Here is a 17,694-nt window from a genome sequence, read left to right as displayed (position 1 = left end):
TAAAGACGTAATATTACGAGAATAAAGTCGTAATATTACGAGATTAAAGTCGTAATATTACAAGAATAAGGTCATAATATTATGAGAATAAAGTCATAGTATTTTAAGGGAAATGTAGTTCTAACTGCGTGGGTTGCCCTTTAAGAGCGGAGCACTGAAAGGGGCATTTTCCGCTCATTATCTGTTACAGGGCTAATCGCCATTTATCTATTATTTATTATCTACATTTATAACCTGCAGATTATTAATGTAGTGTTGCAATTAGATAATACAGTGTCCAGATTTTCCCATGGTGGCATAGCCGAGCCTTCAGCACCCCTGCCGCGTGTGGGGAGAGCGTGCGCTGCTGCGCGGACATTTCCTGCCTTTTAGTTTGTTTTTTGTGACCAAAGGAACAGAAATAAAGTAAATTCCAGTCATGAATAAAGACAATAAACATTTTACTGATGATTGTCTCTGTGCTGTCAAGATCAAATATACTGTGAAACATGATATGCGTGTCAAAGTTATGCAATGTGGAAATGTGTTTATTAATTTCTCAATAACTAATATAGAGCTAACATATATTAATTAAATAAACATAATTCATATTAAAATATTCTTAATATTTCCTAGTAGATAGTCTACCTTACAAACTGATATAACCTTACACAAAACCCTGCAATACTTTTAGTATTATACACTCAGTCAGCCTCCACGTTTTAAACCTGGTTAAATAATTTAATAAACACATAATTCCGAAAATATAGCTTTAACAAATTCTATGTATTTTATATGAGGCATGTGACTTGTTTCTTAAGGAGGACACTGTGATTTGACAATGTGCAGATCTTTAGTCTATTTTATCAGATATAGAAACAGCATATGTTATACATGAAATGCAATTTTGTGTTTCCATCATTATATACCTGTGAAAGGTGACCATATGGGAAACTTAAAGACCTTGGTCACGCCGTTTCACTATGGAGAAGAAACAGTATCTGTGATTACACGGTTTATGTACAGTTTTGATTTGTAAGGGTGTATCAGAAAATAATGTGTTTAAATGGTTTAATTTACATTTAATTTGCATTCAAGTGTAATTTATATTAGACATACAAATTAGTTGTATGAACAGGATAACTGTCTTTAGTGTAGTTTCTTGATATTAATGTCTACATCTACATCATACAATTACATTTGGTCACTTTTAAAGCACATTTTTAGGTACTGGAATAAATTATCAAATCGATACAAATTATATTATAAACTGCCCCTTCAAATAAACATCTTAAAACATTCTAATATTATTTTAAGTCAGCTATTTTAATTGTATATAGTGTTACAGATTTAAAGCAGCTCTATATGACCAATTCATAGACAAGTGTCACTGCATTACATAATTTTTATATTATCGTTATTTCCTCATTTTTACAATGTCCAGTTGGACCAAAGTCTTTTAATAGTATATGTATATAATGTATACTTCTTGTTTGTTGAAAATAAGAAAATTAATGAACACAATTCCACATTGTTGAGATAATTGACGTGCATGTCACGTACACTTCACAGTATATTTGATTTTGATATAGATTAACACACAGTCATCCTGCATCAGGTTTATTTTCTTTATTCATGACTGGAATTTACTTTATTTCTGTTCCTTTGTTCACAAAAACCCAACTAAAAGGCAGGAAATGTCCGCGCCGCAGCGCACGCTCTCCCCGCACGGGAGGATTTTCGCGGCAGGGGTGCTGAAGGCTCGGCTATGGGAAAATCTGGACACTGTATTATCTAATTATAACACTACATTAATAATCTGCAGGTTATAAATGTAGATAATACATAATAGATAAATGGCGATTAGCCCTGTAACAGATAATGAGCGGAAAATGCCCCTTTCAGTGCTCCGCTCTTAAAGGGCAACCCACGCAGTTAGAACTACATTTCCCTTAAAATACTACGAATTTATTCTCGTAATATTACGACTTTAATCTCATAATATTACGACTTTAATCTCGTAATATTACGACTTTATTCTCGTAATATTACGACTTTATTCTCGAAGTGAACAGTTTTTATTTATTTTTTGTATGGCCCTAAAACGCCGTCGTACATGACAAACTGGATCCAAACAGTTTTTTTTTCCCAGTCAGTGTTTTCCAGATCCATTTCTGCAGTTGATCTTCTCTGACATTTTGCATTGTCCTGTTGACCCAGCTCACATAGGATTTTAGCATTAGCTGAAGTTTGGAAACACTGGTCTGTCTTCAGTGTATAAACGGTTTCAGTACTAAATTGTGTTATTGGGTTGTGTTACGTGTGTTGGCTGAAATATAGTGAAATCAATACGATAAAACAACAAATGGAACAAATATAACTTAGGTTTCAGTGTCAAATACCCTTTTTTTCTCCACCATGGAGTCTGAAAATACTGTCGTATAAATCTTTGGTCACCAGGTGACCACCAGTTTTGACACTAACACATGCAGCTGTGTAAAAAGATACTATAACAAACACTCTTGAGAAAAAATAGATTAAAGAGGATCAAGAGAGAGAGAGAGAAAACGTCTTCATGCAAATGTCCTTCTCTCATAGGTTTTGTTATATAAAAGAGAAAAAAAACACAGAGATGGCAAACGCCTGTCACGCGCGCACAATGACGTTTTGACATTCTACAACTTTATTCAGGCTGTGGTTCCGATTCCTGTAGCGAAGCCTCTTCTGCTGGGGCGTTGGGGCTCTTCAGCAGTGCTGTGGGGTCAGTCAGTCACCCCTCGTGTCCTCGTGACCACTGGAGGTTAGGACTGCAGTCAGTAGGGGGGGCTGTTGTGGTGGTTTAGCTGTAGTAGTAGTACTAGTAGTAGTAGTAGTTGTAGTGGTAGGAGCAGGCTCCAGCCAGAGCAATGCTCTGCTATCAGTCTTTAACCAATCTGTAGATGTGGTGCTGGGCGCCGTGCTCACTGGTGGATACTTCAAACACGTACGCCACACAAAGCAACGTCTCCAGAGTGTCCCTGTTTGTAACAACCTGGGAGAGACAGAGGTGAAGAAGAAAAGAGAAGTAAGAAATTAACAAATCGTTGCACTTTAACCTGAATTTCATGCTGTTCTCCAGTTCACTCTCCCACACAGATGTTAATAATCTAAGTACACTCTATAAATAAGCATTAAATAGGCTATAGAATGGGAAAGCATCTTAAAAGAGCCAATATTTTTAGGCAACTAAAATTACATATCTGTCAATTTTTTGTACTAATTTTATTTTATAGTGATTATTTTTTTAAATATTTAATCTATGCAAGTATCTGTTATAAACAAAGGGAAAAGTACCATTTTAAAATTGAGTCAAAAACTTGACTCAAATTGACTCCAGGTCATGTCCTGCATCTTAAAGGTCACCTTCCGCGAAAATCCGATTTTTCTTGTTTTTTGTGGAATACAGTAGGTCTCTCCGAGTTGAATGTGTACACCTGCACATTAAACTGTTTTGCAGCCCCCATTGTCTGCAGGAGCTAAGCAAAGAAATCCCCCCCCCCCCCCCCCTCCGAAAAACGGGTGAATTTTGAATTATGTTTCTGCCTACGTAGGCAGAAACTCACAGACCAGCCCACCTTGGCTCGAGAAACTCCCAGAGGCGGAGCTGAAGCGACGCAACATCACCGCTCATCAGTTAGCAGGTGGGAGGCAGTGAGCGGCAGAGCGGTGGAGGGGCGTCGCAGTGCTCCTAGCCAATCAGAGGAGAGATATTTGCATGCTGTTTGCATGTATGAATATTCATGAGCAAAGCTGGAATCCGGTCATTTTGGACACACCCCTAAAACAGTCCATTAAAAAAGAGCTATACAGAGACACCTGAGCACTTTTTTTTTTTTACAAAAACGGCTCACATGTCATTCATTCATACTAGAGACCACAACTAGACATTTTAAAATGAAAGAAAAAACGACGGAAGGTGAGCTTTAAGCATAAGGATCTGGACCATATGAAAACGCAAGTGTGAACACACACAAATCACATTTTAAACAGATACTAATCTAATCAATCATTCTATTTCAAGAGTTGATCTGAACCTCATTTAATCCACATGTTTAATTCAGTGTAAACAATCTGTTTCTCTAAGACACATTTAACAACAACCAAAACTCCTCTGTATTCAGTTGGTTCCTTTTTAACATGGACTGCTGAAGCTGCTGCGCATGAAGAGACCAGATGTAAACAGATTATATAAATATAGGTCTGAGAGCTAATGAGTGATGCAGTCCTATCATCAGGTGGAGCTCGGGCTGGATAAGTAACATGGCTGGTGCTTGGATGGACTAAGTAACATGACTGGAGAATGGAAAAGTATTTCCCCAACGCCATCACCGCCAACAATGAAAAAAGCTAACAAAAACAGTACAAAATACAGTTTGTTCAGGCCTAGATATGCTCTTTTATTAGGGACAAATAGGTGGTCTTTTTCTAGAAGTACTGACCATATATAAAATATCTTTCATTATTCTGTTGAGCTCTGAAATGCATTACTGATCATGGGAACAAGCAGTGGTCTCATTAGGTATTAGTCAGTACAAAATGGACCAAGAAATCTGTCTTGTACCACTGCTAAAGCAAAACAAAAATCACATTAAGCAGTTCTTTTTTGACTTGCTATTTATTCTTGATGCAGTGTGGTGTATGTGTATATGAAGTGTATTTTTCCTATGTAGGTATTTATAGATTGTCATTGTTTTAATGCCATAAATAATCAATGATGAATTCAGGGATGTGGCCAATAAACCATATTCTATTCTATTCTATTCTATTCTATTCTATTCTAGATAGTTTCACAGAATAAATTATGTCTCGTGACTTACAAAAAAAGTACAGCTGCTGAATATAAAATAAGTGATATAAAAATAAATACTTAGAATTAAATCATTTGAATTTGAAAGTCCAAATCAATTAATATATTGAATGACTAAATAAATTTAAATTGATACTATCTGCTTTTCAGAGTTACTGTGAAAACTGCTTGCAACACATCACATGAACACGTCTCGGAGCTGTGATGTGAGAAAGCTTTTGTGCGTGCTTGTGTGTGTGTGTGTGTGTGTGTGTGTGCATGTGTGTATGTGTGTCTGTTTTGGTGTCACTCAAAGTCAATCTGGGCTAAGTTGCACCACTGAGAACACATTCAGGCTCATGAGTGAGTCTCCTGTGCCACTCATTGCTGGCTGAGTAGATCATTGTCTGAGAGTTGCAGAGAGTAGGCAGTGGTCAGCACAGTGGACACCAGTGTTCAGGAGCTGTTGTTAGGAACACACTGTTGCTGTAGCGATAGCCTCATTTCCATCCAGCTCAATACGCTCCTCTCTGTACGGCTGACTCAGGAAGTTAAATGCCACACTTAAGGGGTTAGTTATTGATGAGGCAGGAGAATTCCCCATAGTGCTGCAATATTTGCCTCTTAAACTCCTTAACCTCCTTAACCTCCTATACAAAATACTCCAATGTTTCCCCTCAAAAACCATATCAGTCTCAAATAACAGAAAATAACGTGTACAGCACAAGCTAGGACTCTTTTACTACAACATTATAGCTCAAACAGCTCAAAAATATAAATATTAGGAATGCCCTAATCCAGTTCATTTGTCTGCTGATCTAATCCAAGAGTATTAATCCATCAACCTATATGGATCCAGACTTTTTGTTTCTATAAATAATACAGCTGCACCATTTAGATGTGCAGTTACCTAATTCTGAAGTAAAGTAAAATTTTTAAAAAGTGAACATGCAGAGAACCTATATAAACCTATATTCTTCTGGACTTTAAATAATAAATAAATAATACAGCTACACAGTTTAGATGTGCAGTTAATTGAATATGAAATGAGATTTTTTCTATAGAATGTAAGATTCTGGACTGATTCATTTTTGTTTGGTAGCTGACTAATTTAAAATAATTTTATAGTGTGTTTAATATCTTCAAATTTGGTCTAACTGACCACCATGATCAATCAGCTCCAGTTACTTAAAAAAAAAACTTAATGTGTGATGTGTGTGTACAGAAGTTTTGTTTTTTTGTCGACTATGGAACTGGACATCTCTAATGAATATAGAGCATTTGTCAAAAACCACACTGAAAAGTGGAACTAAACATAATTGAAATTCAAATCTACACAAATTGGGACATTTTTTGTTAATTATATGAGGGAAAGTCAATAAGTGGATGCTGACTGCCTAGTTTTGTGTGCACACAGATCCACAAATAAACACTGTTTACCTGTAGTATAGTGAAGTTCTCCAATACACTGTTCATCATATATTTCTCTGGGAGGTGTTTAAGTTTATGAATGAAGTTGATCATATATTCACACAGGGGTGACCTGTGGATTCTAAATACATATCGTCCATTCTCAAACCGTGCGTACTCCGTCTGCCGAGAGAGAAAGAGACACAGATTTATCATCTTGGTAAACATAATCAGAAATCACATTGGGTATACATGTTCATATATATATTAGAGCCAATAGCAGGTAATGTAATTCCTGTGTGATTCATAAGGGTTTATACACAGCGAAAAAAATAGCTGCTCCCATCCATGAACCTCAGTGGTGCCCTGATGATGTGACATGAAATTTGATAAAAGATTTCATTACTGTAATGTCTGCCTGTAGATCGGTGCATCTCTATTTAATCTTAGTGCATCGGAGCCACTGGCAATATTGTGCTGCATCTTTCTTTCTTTCTTTCTCTCCTTTCCCTGTCGGCTCTTACCTCTACTTTCTCCACCACTTGCTTGCCGAAGGAGCAGACTTTAGTGGAGGAGGTGATGATCATGTTATCAGAGCTTTCATACTGGCTGGAGACGCCATAGAAAAAACTACTGTCATCCTGGAGGTTCACGCTCAGGTCCGCCTGCATCAACACACAGAGGTTTCATCAATGCAGAGATCTGCTGACAGCCATTCCATACACAGTATCTCCTTCACAGTGCAACAGCCGCACAGTGCACGTCCAAGCAAACGTGACCTAAAGGTTACAATCAAACACATATGTGATGTTTTGGGCAAACCACAATCAGTTTGTTTGATTTTGAACTGTTACTATATATTTTAAATTATTTTATCCTTTTACATACCTTTATTATTCCACTGTGAATTTTATTTTCTGTAAAACAATGTAAATTTGCAAAGACTCTGGATATTCTGCCATCTACAGTACATAACATCATCAAAATATTTAGAGAACCTGGAGAAATCACTGTGTGTAAGGGACATGGCTGGAAGTCAATATTGAATGCTGGTGATCTTTGGACCCTCACTTGGGTCTAAACTGCTACTATAAACACTCCAAGCATGAAAGATTTTGATGTCAGGAATCATATGCTTTTATGAGCCGTTTGGATGACTTTCTTATTGTGACATCACAATAAGGAAACCTTGAACAGTACACAGCAGAATTAGATAGCAGACTTTGTCGGAAGGAGGGATCTGTACTGTACTGCTACTGTCTGTAGCAAGTCAGCAGATGAGGGAAATGTAAGAAATTTCAAATAATGAGTTTTCACAGTTAGGCATGAACTAGCCTGTTTGTGTTTTGCCATTTTGCAAAAGATAATGTGTGGTAAAAGCTCAGTAAACATAGCGTGGCCAGCAAAAGCTTATTTGCGTAAAGGTGACAGTGCCCTTAAACGGCTCATTGTGAAAGGGACTGAGACTGGCAAGAATGGAGATGAGAGATCTGGTGGCAGTGATTTTGTGCAAATAACTTCATGGACGTGTTTTGTGTAGCCCATAGACCTACTCTAACTTGTGTAAAAATAGGTAAAAAATGTCTAATTAAAAAACAGACTTGAAAATCACTGCATGGGCTCAGAAAAACGTCTAGTAATTAAAAAGAATATGGCATATGTTAACACCATCTAAAAATGCATCTATCCTTCTTTGGACCAAAATGTATTTTAAATGCATTTGAATACATTTAAAATGTACAATTTTGATTGAGTTTTACATTTAGACTCTGTTTAAATTAATTTTGGATTTATTTTATTAGCATTTTCCATGCTGTCCATTCTTTTTTCTGATTTGTGGTTGTATTATTATTATTATTATTATTAACAAAACTTGCTGCTATAGGCAGTATCCCTTAAGTAACCCTAATGTTCTGCACATAGATTTAAACATAGTCAGTCAGCACAGTCTCCTGGCTTTATTACTTTGTCACTTGACAGATGCTTTTATCCAGAGAGACTTAAAAGTATTACTTGGAATTACAGAGCTTTACAGTTCACTCTGTCAGGCCCGTGCCTATGGAATGACCTGGTTTAAAGTGCCTAACCCAAGGACACCACAGCACTGTCAATATGGAGGGGCAGGGATATTGAAACCAGCTTCTTCAATTAATGCTTAAATCCAACTCACACACAGCAGCCCCTCATCTCTCACCTGTACAGAACTCTAATCTAGACTCTCTGCAGTAATGCTATGTCTTTGCCGCTATTTAAGATGCCCAGGCTAAACACTGTCTGGCTTGGACTCCTTGTAAAGTCCAGCCGTCTGCTCCGGCCTTCTCGATGTTGATTCAACTTAAGATACCAATCCAGTCTGCCAGCACCTGCCTGGAGGACCTCAGATGGCTCTGGCTCAGTTACCCCTTTAAGAAAACTTGGTATAATCCATTACTCATATTGACATAATAAATCATTTCATGCCTTCAGTCTGCAATTATTTTATAGTATAATTACACAACTGATTACACAGTTACACACATAATGAAGATTTCCACTCTAAATTAAATTTAAGATCTCTACTTTCATCAAATTTTCCTTTTTTTTTTTTTTGCTAGTTGCTAGTGAGAAATGAGGAAAGATTTGCAACATGCTTTTGTTATCACCAGTCACAGCTACAGCCTAAACATCACATGTAACATCTGTATCTCATCACTGTCCAATGAAAAACATGTATCTCCAAAACAGCAAGAAAAAGAGAGATAAAAAACCTTCCTAACTTTTAATGGAAGTCCATGTAAAAAGAGTTTAATTCATTTAATTTTGGAGAATATATATTGGTCCATTCAGCAGTTTGACACGGTGTATAGGACAGATTGTGTGTTTAAACTGAACTAAAAATCCAAACCAAAAATCAACAAAAATGGAGATATTTGTTCTTAATTGGACAGCAATAATTTAAAGGTGTGGGGGAGCAATTATTTTCAGGTAGGGTTGGAAGTAGGGAGCAGAACTAAAAACTGTAGAGTGAAAAAACTTTTACAATATTTTCCCTGTAAATTGCAAGAGTACACTTGTGTGATTTTATAAAAAATAATCTGTATTAATAGAATACATTATTTTTAACAGAACAAAACAAATACTAACTTATTTTTCTATTTATTTTGGCTTTTTAACAAAAATGTTGAATTATTTGACTTTTGATCATTGATTGTACACTTTTTAATATGGACAAAGGCTTTTTTTGGCAGCAGGGAAGTCATAAAATTACTTTTCTCTAGTGTATATATAAAGTCAATAATCAAGCAAAAGAGAAGCAAAATATATGTCAACATTAAAACATGATTGATATATGTAATATGTAATATTGGTAACAGTTCACAATAAGGGTAATTTAATTAACAGTACTTACGACAGAATGGCTCAACAAATTATTCATTGACACTAGTTAAGACACTTAACTAGTCATAATCATTACAAATTTTAAATTAATTAATGTATCAATTTATTATTATTTATAACATTCTTAGCATTACAATTTAGTAAAGTTTAATATTAGTCTGAACTAGTGTCGATTAACAATTATTTGGAATTTTACTAACCATGTTTATTACTGTTGTAAATACTGTTATCTGTGTTTGAGGAAAGTAAAAATGAACTTTTACTTTCCTTTCTTCACCTTCAACAACATGATCATTATTGACTCCTTAGTTTCTGCTAAACGTGAACACAGATGTAGGCAATATGTTAGATCAGTGACAGAGCGAGGTGCTCGTTGTGTGAGTGGATGTTGGTGTGTGTGTTCCTGGAGGCAGTTTTATCTAAACAGTGTGTGAATGGTAATGAGGATAGATGAATGAGGTTTCATTCTACAGCTCTGGGTTAGTGAAGCCATGTTCTCATGTTAGCCCTTATAAAAACGTGCACTCAAGGCAGGTTCACCTTTTCCCCTCTCACTCCCGGCCTCCTAATGCCCCATTATAACACCCCTGCCACCTTTCTCCTCCCCACACCTCTTCCATCTCCATCCCTCGCTCTCCATTATTCCCTTATTTATCTTCATTTCTCAGTTGAACCCGCGCTCCCTCGCTTTCTCTCTTTCTGCGAGGGAATTCATCCAATTACAATCAACATCCCACAACGTTCCAAATCGCATTACGTCGCCCGGCTCCCTGTGTAACAATTTAGCACGGCCGTCTCAAATCCGATTCCACCGGCACTTCAAAAGCGTGAGGTGATCCGTTAGGACACGCCCGCGGGGTGCAGTGCGAGACGGTGGCCATAGCCGGTGTGGAAATTTAATCTAGAATACCATAGCTTTGGAGTACAGCCAGGAGGCCTGTCAGTGTTGTTATGGCGACCTCTGCCTGAGGACACCCAAGTCATGACCCATACTTATGAGTTTATGGAACAGCAGCGCTCATTTGTATTTCTTACGGCAGGTTTTCTGGACAAAGCTTAAAGCCGGATCTGGTCCTGAATGAAAAGATCCCAGCGTTGTAATTGAAAGTCCTGAGCAGTGTAAGATGGGGCATAACTCGTGTTCAGTGTTGGACTGTTTATTCACTAGTCTCAACAGACGAGATTTCATATTGAGGAGGAGAAACAGACACTATGAAAAAAACAGAAATACTCTTCATAAGTAAACTATTTTATTCAATCTTTTGGCGGCCAAACGTAATGATGGGTTTTCCAGCATTAGATAGATTGTTCTACGTATTGGCTCAGCAACATTGTAAATGAGGGCCACCCTCAATGTACTAAATAGTTGTATTTGGAATAGTGAAACACCACAGGCTTTGCAATAGGGGTGTGCCATTTCATATTTTACACATTAAATTATAAAAAAATATTTATATCATGAGCAAAAGCAATGTTTTATATTTGTTTTTTTGTGTATTTTGCTATTTACTGTGCGGCTTTGAGTGTTATTTTTTGTGTATTTGGTTTTGTTTGCAGTTTATACATACATTTGTTTTTTACATCATATTATGTTTATGTTACATATTATTATACAAAATCCTGCCTGGAAAAATAAATGTTTTTGTTTCAACTGAAGTTTCTACTGTTTATTTTGTTGCATTAGTATATTCTCGAAATTAATAAACAATTTTTTGTAATATCATCAAGAATATCACTATCATAAAAATACCCTGAATACTGTGATATTATCTTAGGGTCTTATTTTGCAATTTTGTCCTAGACTATGTTTAAACTTTGTCCAAGAAACCATCCCATTATGGTAACTAAAGCTATGCTATAGATATATGAGTAAAAAGGCATCAGTGCTCTATGATATTGCCCTAAAAATTTATTTCTGACCTCACTGATTTGGGATAGGTCCCCTCATGACCTCACTGACAAAGGTCAACAGACAAGTGCTGAAACAATACTCAGCTTAACTATTTCTCACTCACCCCACTCTATCTTTCTATCTATCTATCTGTGCAGTCTGGATGGCTCTATAAATAGGTGGGTGCGTGTGGTGTGGGATGGTGTAACTGCGAGACGGACAGGTGGCCAAGCTCAGATTTCTGCACTGAAAGAGTAGATCCTGTCACTCTCTCCAGTCCAAGGCCCTGGAGATCTTAACCCTCCCTCTCTTTGTGCCCTCCGGACAAATCGCCGGTTCGCCTGCTCAGCCGGTGACATGTTACACTGACATGTAACTGTTCCCAAATGAGCTCAGATCTACTCAGCACACACAATATATGGTCACATGTCTATGTCTCAGAGGTTGTCAGAGCACGCGGCTACTGCTGGAGATCAAGAAGTTCATCAGGTTCATTTCAGGGCTTTCACTGACTAACGTCTGATATGTCCCCTCCTTCCTCCCCACATTCAGTCAGTCAAGTCTGATAACCTGATAATCTGAACCTGATAATCAAAAGCAAGATTCTGCTCCAGTACAAACTGGTATCAGTAGCCTGGGCGCTGAGGGGTGAATCGTTTGGCGCATTAATGGTTTTGATGGATCTTACCCAGAACTTGACGAGGAAGAAAGCGTTTGCTGGCCCTTTCTCAAACAGCTCCTTCAGCCCTCCTTTCTTCTCAGGGAACTTGTCGTAGATCTGCCGGATGTCCACCGCCTCCAAATAAGGGTCAGAGTACGTTGGGTTTGATTGACCGATGTGCACGAACAAGTGCTTGTTGAACTGCACGAGACAGAGCAGATGTGAGGGAGTGAGTACTGGAAAGAGCGATGATGTATCATATTCGAAACCAGGCTTGTGTAATGAACTTGTGCTGCTTTAAGGGACTCACATTTTCTGGATCTTGTGGTTGCTCTAGAAATGCAGAGAACTCCAACATACGCAGCTTGGAGCTGGCGATGCTCCGGCCCTGCCAAGGAGGGGCACTAGGGGACATAGACAGCCCTGATGCACTCTCATAGCCTGAAAAAAAGACAAGAACCAAACTCCTCATTTTAATATAAGGTCAATTACACCTTAGCATTACTTTGGAAAAATACTCAAATATAGACAGACCTGTGATGGGAGGACCTGTGGCTTGCATGACATAGTTCTGTTGTGAAAATGGCTTGATGCTAAACGGACGAAAGAAAAACACACTTATAACATTCCGCACATGCCTACATAACTTTCATTGGTGTTGTCTCTAATGACTAATCTGGGAACGCTTACGTACTCCTCTGTAGGTGCAGGCTGGCCTGGAAGTGCCCCATGCCAAAACTACAACAAAAGAGAACATCAACCAATCACCACCATTGAAATTACAAACTGATTAACACAAACTTTTCAGAAACTCTCAGATATTCACTCCTAAACCCGTTCAAATATTAAATCTGCTATATATCTGGGAAATCTGCCAAATAGACCAAAAAATCTGAATAGATATTTGTTATAAATGGCAGAGCAAAGAATCCCCAACACTAAAGAAATGGAAAAAGTATGGTCTGGAATAAATGACCTTTTCACTAAAACACTGGGAAATAATTCTTTGATTTTAGAACTTAAATGATTTATGTGACTATTTATTTAAATTAAATTTATTTCCTTCTATAAGGCCAAAATAACTGGACCTTAGATAGCATCAAAAAATCTCCCCCAAACCACAAATCTAACTAACAAATAATTCAAGGAGTTTGTCTAGGGTCTTGACAAGTGAGTTTGATTACAGTGAAAGAACTCACTGCACCAGCAGCTGGATACGCAGGCCGTGAGAGCCCTTGCAGGGCCATCTTGTTTTGGAAAGCAGTAGCAGAGATGATCTGGGCTGATGACATAGTGGCCATGTTCTGGAGGGCCTTGTCCTTGGCTGCCTGGTCCTGTTGGTAAATGAGAAGACAGCAATGATATCACCAGATGGCTAGGTATAGGACGCCATAATGCACGAAACGAATGTTGGTAATGATAGCTGACGCTCAAGTGCTGCACTCGATGTAGACTGAAACCTGAGCCAAAGAGCTTAAAACATATCTTCACCTTAAATCATGTCTTAATTAGAGCTACACTGTAGACGGAAAGCTTCAGATTGCAGTTTTAACTTGTTTAAATGTGCTATCACGTTTTAAACTTTGAAGTGAACATGGATGTGCAAAATCCTGGGTTTGGAAACTCTCCAGTTGATTTTGCAGTCTAGCGAAAACTGCGTTTTGCAGCAGTGCCTTTTTTTAAGAGTGAAGTTGTGTCTCTAACTGAATGGGGCAGTGCTGATCCTGCTGCGGGGCTTTGGGAGGGGGAGATTAAACTTTATGGCCCTGGCAAAGTCCGACTAGTGCTGACAAGCTGCCTGTTATTCATGGAGGTCAAAGCAAGAACTAGAACCTCCAGCATTATGAAACCCCAGCCCTCGCTTGGACAAACAACAAGCGGAAAAAAACAGCCTCTCAACTGGCTTCGAATCTTGACATTAGTCCAGCTGTCAGATCTTAGAAACCTGAGAATTCTGAAGGTCTTCTGAAATTTTTAGTTTATTATCATGCATATAAAATGCTCAGCCAATCAGGAGTGCAGAATCTGTGCCAAGTTGCGTCTAGATTCGGTCAGTCAGCGTGCGAAGCCCGAGCTTTAAGAGGAGTTGTCCATGGCTTGATTGAGCAGCTGTAGAGTCCTTGAAGCATGACAGGCCAATGCATTCTTCTGCCTTGACCAGACCAACCCTGCAGGCATAACTGAAATATGGGCATCTGTGTGTGCCTGTCACTCTTCTCAGTTTCAGAAATGTATTTAAAAGGCCTGTCAGTGGTGCAGCCTTGTGACCAGCTCTGGGCTCTGACAGCTGGGCCACAATGGCTGAAAGCCAGTGGGAGTGTGAGGGAACTATACCATGCGATGAAAGACATGAAAGTGTGAGAAGAAGGATAGAAACTGCAGAAGGCCGACCTAGACCTTCCTATACTTAGAGGTCATGTGATTATTAAATGTCATGCCTCGGATGGATTTCACACACACTACCAAACAGATAAATGTGTTGATAATGTGCAGAAGGAGCGAGAATTTGGTAATGGGTGATCCATCAGGAGAGCCACTACCTTCAGTTTCACCTGTATCTCCCGGGCCTTCCTTCGTGCTAGCACCTGGATATGACTAGACACCTGTAAAACACACAAAATCATCAAGTCAGGTGTTCACATGTTTGTAAAGCATATTGAGAACATATAAGGCATAGTGAGGACATAATGCTTATAGAACATTTATATTTTGAATTGTAGTTTTAAAAGATCTGTCACTGCTGATGCATTTAACTGTGATTATGTGTATTGAGATAATTATTGTGGAACTGATTTTTTTTATATTGTGTATATAACATTTTTACTATATCGCCCAAGCCTAGTTGTAGTATTGCAGTAATGGCTGACTAATCAGATCCAGATACAATATACACCACTGGGGTTGCATTTCACCCTGAGACTAGCATTAATCATCATATGTTTATGTATTCATTCAGTTACAATATAAATACTGCTTTTGGCAGAAAGGTGGCAAAGAAGCATTGTGCACATATTTGGGCACCCTAAGAGATTTGAGCTCTCAGATTATGTTTACCTTATTAACTTAATTAGGGTTATGACCAATGTTTGCAAGAATGAATTCAAGAATTAAATGCAGCAATTTCTTAAATCAAATATCACACTGTCTGTAAAAAAAGCTGAAGATGGAAAAAAGATGTTTTCCACAGCATGATAATGAACTTAAACACATCTCATCATCCACAATAGGCTTTTGAAGCACTCAAGAAGACCCCTGACCTAAGCCTAATAACTGAAATATTTTTTTTTTCTGCTACAAAAACCTGTATACAAACTGTGAAACATTAATGATCATGCAGGGTGGCCAAACCTTTTTCTTTTATTACTCTTTTCTTTTTGTTCAGCATTATATATATATATATATATATATATATATATATATATATATATATATATATATATATATATATATATATATATATATACAATTATTCCAAACTTTTGAGTGGTAGTTCTCAACTTTGAAGACTATTTTAACCCATGCCTGACACGTCATTATCAGTAAGAAACTTTAGGTGGTCTGCCCAGAGTCTGCTTGCATCATCTGAATATTAGACCCTCCCCAAGCTATTGAGTGTAACCTAAGCAGGACTAAATATTGTGTGAGGGGAGTGATAGTTTGTTCTTCCTTTGCCCTTCATATGTCACATCTTAAACGACAGTATTTACGGTCCACCCCGTTAACATGTCTGTTCATTCAGTTGCACAGTTTCTAATATCAGTAAATGTAGCTTACAACAATATCACACTGCTGTTAGCTACATTTTTGGAGGAACAGGTGTTTGGCCTATTTTTCCGCAGACAGTACAGACAACATTCCTGCTCTTTAATTCCAGCATTACCACACTCATCCTCATGGTGAGTGGAGATACACAAATATGGTGTCTGTATTCTGTTTTGTTTTAACTTACTTGGTGCTAAGTTGTGAACCTAAACATCTGCACAGAAACCCTGGTGGTCATGGCCCCGTCCTAAAGCAACTCTGGAGTGGTGTGTTTGTGGTGAGAAAGTAATCCTAACTCAGTCTGACACTATTAACTATCAGTTGTTTGAGCAGCAGACATGGTTTGTTGTGACACACTTTTGATGAACTTGCTCCAAACATGCTCCAAGTTTACAAGTCGATTTGTACCAGAACAAATTAATCTCAGGTGTGAAAAGATCTATTATAATAAAAGAGCTTTAAATGTGTTTTAAGTGATGCAAAGAGAATCTAATGGTTTTAAGAGCTCTGAAAAGTTCTTCAGGTTTATCACACATCTCTGTGTGGAGCAATAGTGTCGTATGTGGGGCAGTGGTTGGAGCACTGGGTCACTGATAACTGGGTTGTGGGTTTAATACCCAAGCTCTTACAGCTGTCACTGCAAGGCCCTTAACTTTCTGCACTTCTGAGTGCTGCACCGAAGACTGCTCACCTCCCCAGACACATGTTCTCACTGTATTTATCATTAATAAAATGTTTTTAATTATATTATTCCATGATATCTTTTTTCTTTTTTTATTTAAATATAATTTTAGTAGAAACATTCTTTTTACAAAATCTTGTGTGTACTTTATCATCTATTGTATTAAAAAGTTATTGCTTTATTGTATAAAATAATAATAATGTAACAAACTAAATAATGCAACAAAATATTCTACCACAAACCTAAAGTGTAAAATATTTAAATGTATGCGTAAACTCCAATAAAATATTACCAATTATACCTAAAATTTCCTTTAAAGCTTCACACTAAATATTAAAATTGATACATAATAGACTGCTGTTATGACAAAATATCACAAATTAAAAAACTATATCAACATTCTTGTGAACTATATGATATGGCGCCCCCCTATTGTCCAACACAAACGGTAATTTTGGTTGTATTTGATTATTTCCTGAAAAACAAAAATGTCTTTTCTATTGGATCCCCCAGTCCCTCATAGAACAGTTTGAAGCACCTTTTAAGAGTGACAGTAGCAAGTAAAAAGCCCTAATGTCTCCTGTATGTCCTAGATGCGATGGTGCAACATGCGAATTCCGTAGGGAGTGCTATCGGATTCCGAAGCCCCTGCCCTTCGCTGGACCCCTGATTGTGAGTGTGCGGTCAAGCTGGTTGTGGCCCTAACAAGCCGGGCTACGTGAGGTGCTGAAGAGGCACACCGCTATCTGATCCAGCAGCATCTGTGTGTTGCTCCTTGGGCGGTAAATCACACGGTCTGGCTCTGTTTCACCAGTGGCGGCCCACACAGGCTAAATATTCACACTCTCAACCCACAGTAATTAGGTTCCGCATTTTCTTGTCAGTTTGTCCATTTTGGGGCTGACCAAGATTACAGGTTACATCGAGCATGCTCTAGTATTTGCGGCAAACCAACCCAGATGGCCTTCTCACCTGTTTCCTCGTCCGTGTTTTCCCTGTTCGCAGTTTGATGTAGCGTGCAATTAGCTCGTTCCGTCCTGGAAGAGAAGAAGCAGAATTCAGATTTTTTTGTTAATTATTTGTTTTTTAATTTTGTAAGGTGTTCA

At 38.0% G+C, this 17,694-nt stretch overlaps 1 protein-coding gene across 2 annotated transcripts in view; it reads right to left on the bottom strand.

Annotated features, from left to right (window-relative positions):
* Nucleotides 1-2,091: 2,091 nt before the first annotated feature.
* Nucleotides 2,092-17,694, bottom strand: part of LOC103024360 (transcriptional enhancer factor TEF-3) — a 34,139-nt gene continuing 18,536 nt past the window's right edge. Inside the window, exons 2-11 of one of the 2 annotated variants that reach the window (XM_022672430.2) lie at nt 17,561-17,625; nt 14,685-14,747; nt 13,344-13,478; nt 12,839-12,882; nt 12,679-12,737; nt 12,455-12,585; nt 12,172-12,345; nt 6,739-6,879; nt 6,245-6,397; nt 2,092-3,010 (exon numbers count right to left, since the gene is read on the bottom strand). In XM_022672430.2, the coding sequence (XP_022528151.1) occupies nt 2,897-3,010; nt 6,245-6,397; nt 6,739-6,879; nt 12,172-12,345; nt 12,455-12,585; nt 12,679-12,737; nt 12,839-12,882; nt 13,344-13,445 (918 nt within the window). In that variant the 5' untranslated portion in view covers nt 13,446-13,478; nt 14,685-14,747; nt 17,561-17,625 and the 3' untranslated portion in view covers nt 2,092-2,896. The remainder of the gene's footprint in view (nt 3,011-6,244; nt 6,398-6,738; nt 6,880-12,171; nt 12,346-12,454; nt 12,586-12,678; nt 12,738-12,838; nt 12,883-13,343; nt 13,479-14,684; nt 14,748-17,560; nt 17,626-17,694) is intronic. The other variant, XM_015600835.3, reaches the window with a different exon arrangement.

This window comes from Astyanax mexicanus, chromosome 2, assembly GCF_023375975.1.
Source record: "Astyanax mexicanus isolate ESR-SI-001 chromosome 2, AstMex3_surface, whole genome shotgun sequence".
Taxonomy (NCBI): Eukaryota; Metazoa; Chordata; class Actinopteri; order Characiformes; family Acestrorhamphidae; genus Astyanax; species Astyanax mexicanus.
This window is presented reverse-complemented; position numbering and strand designations above follow the sequence as displayed.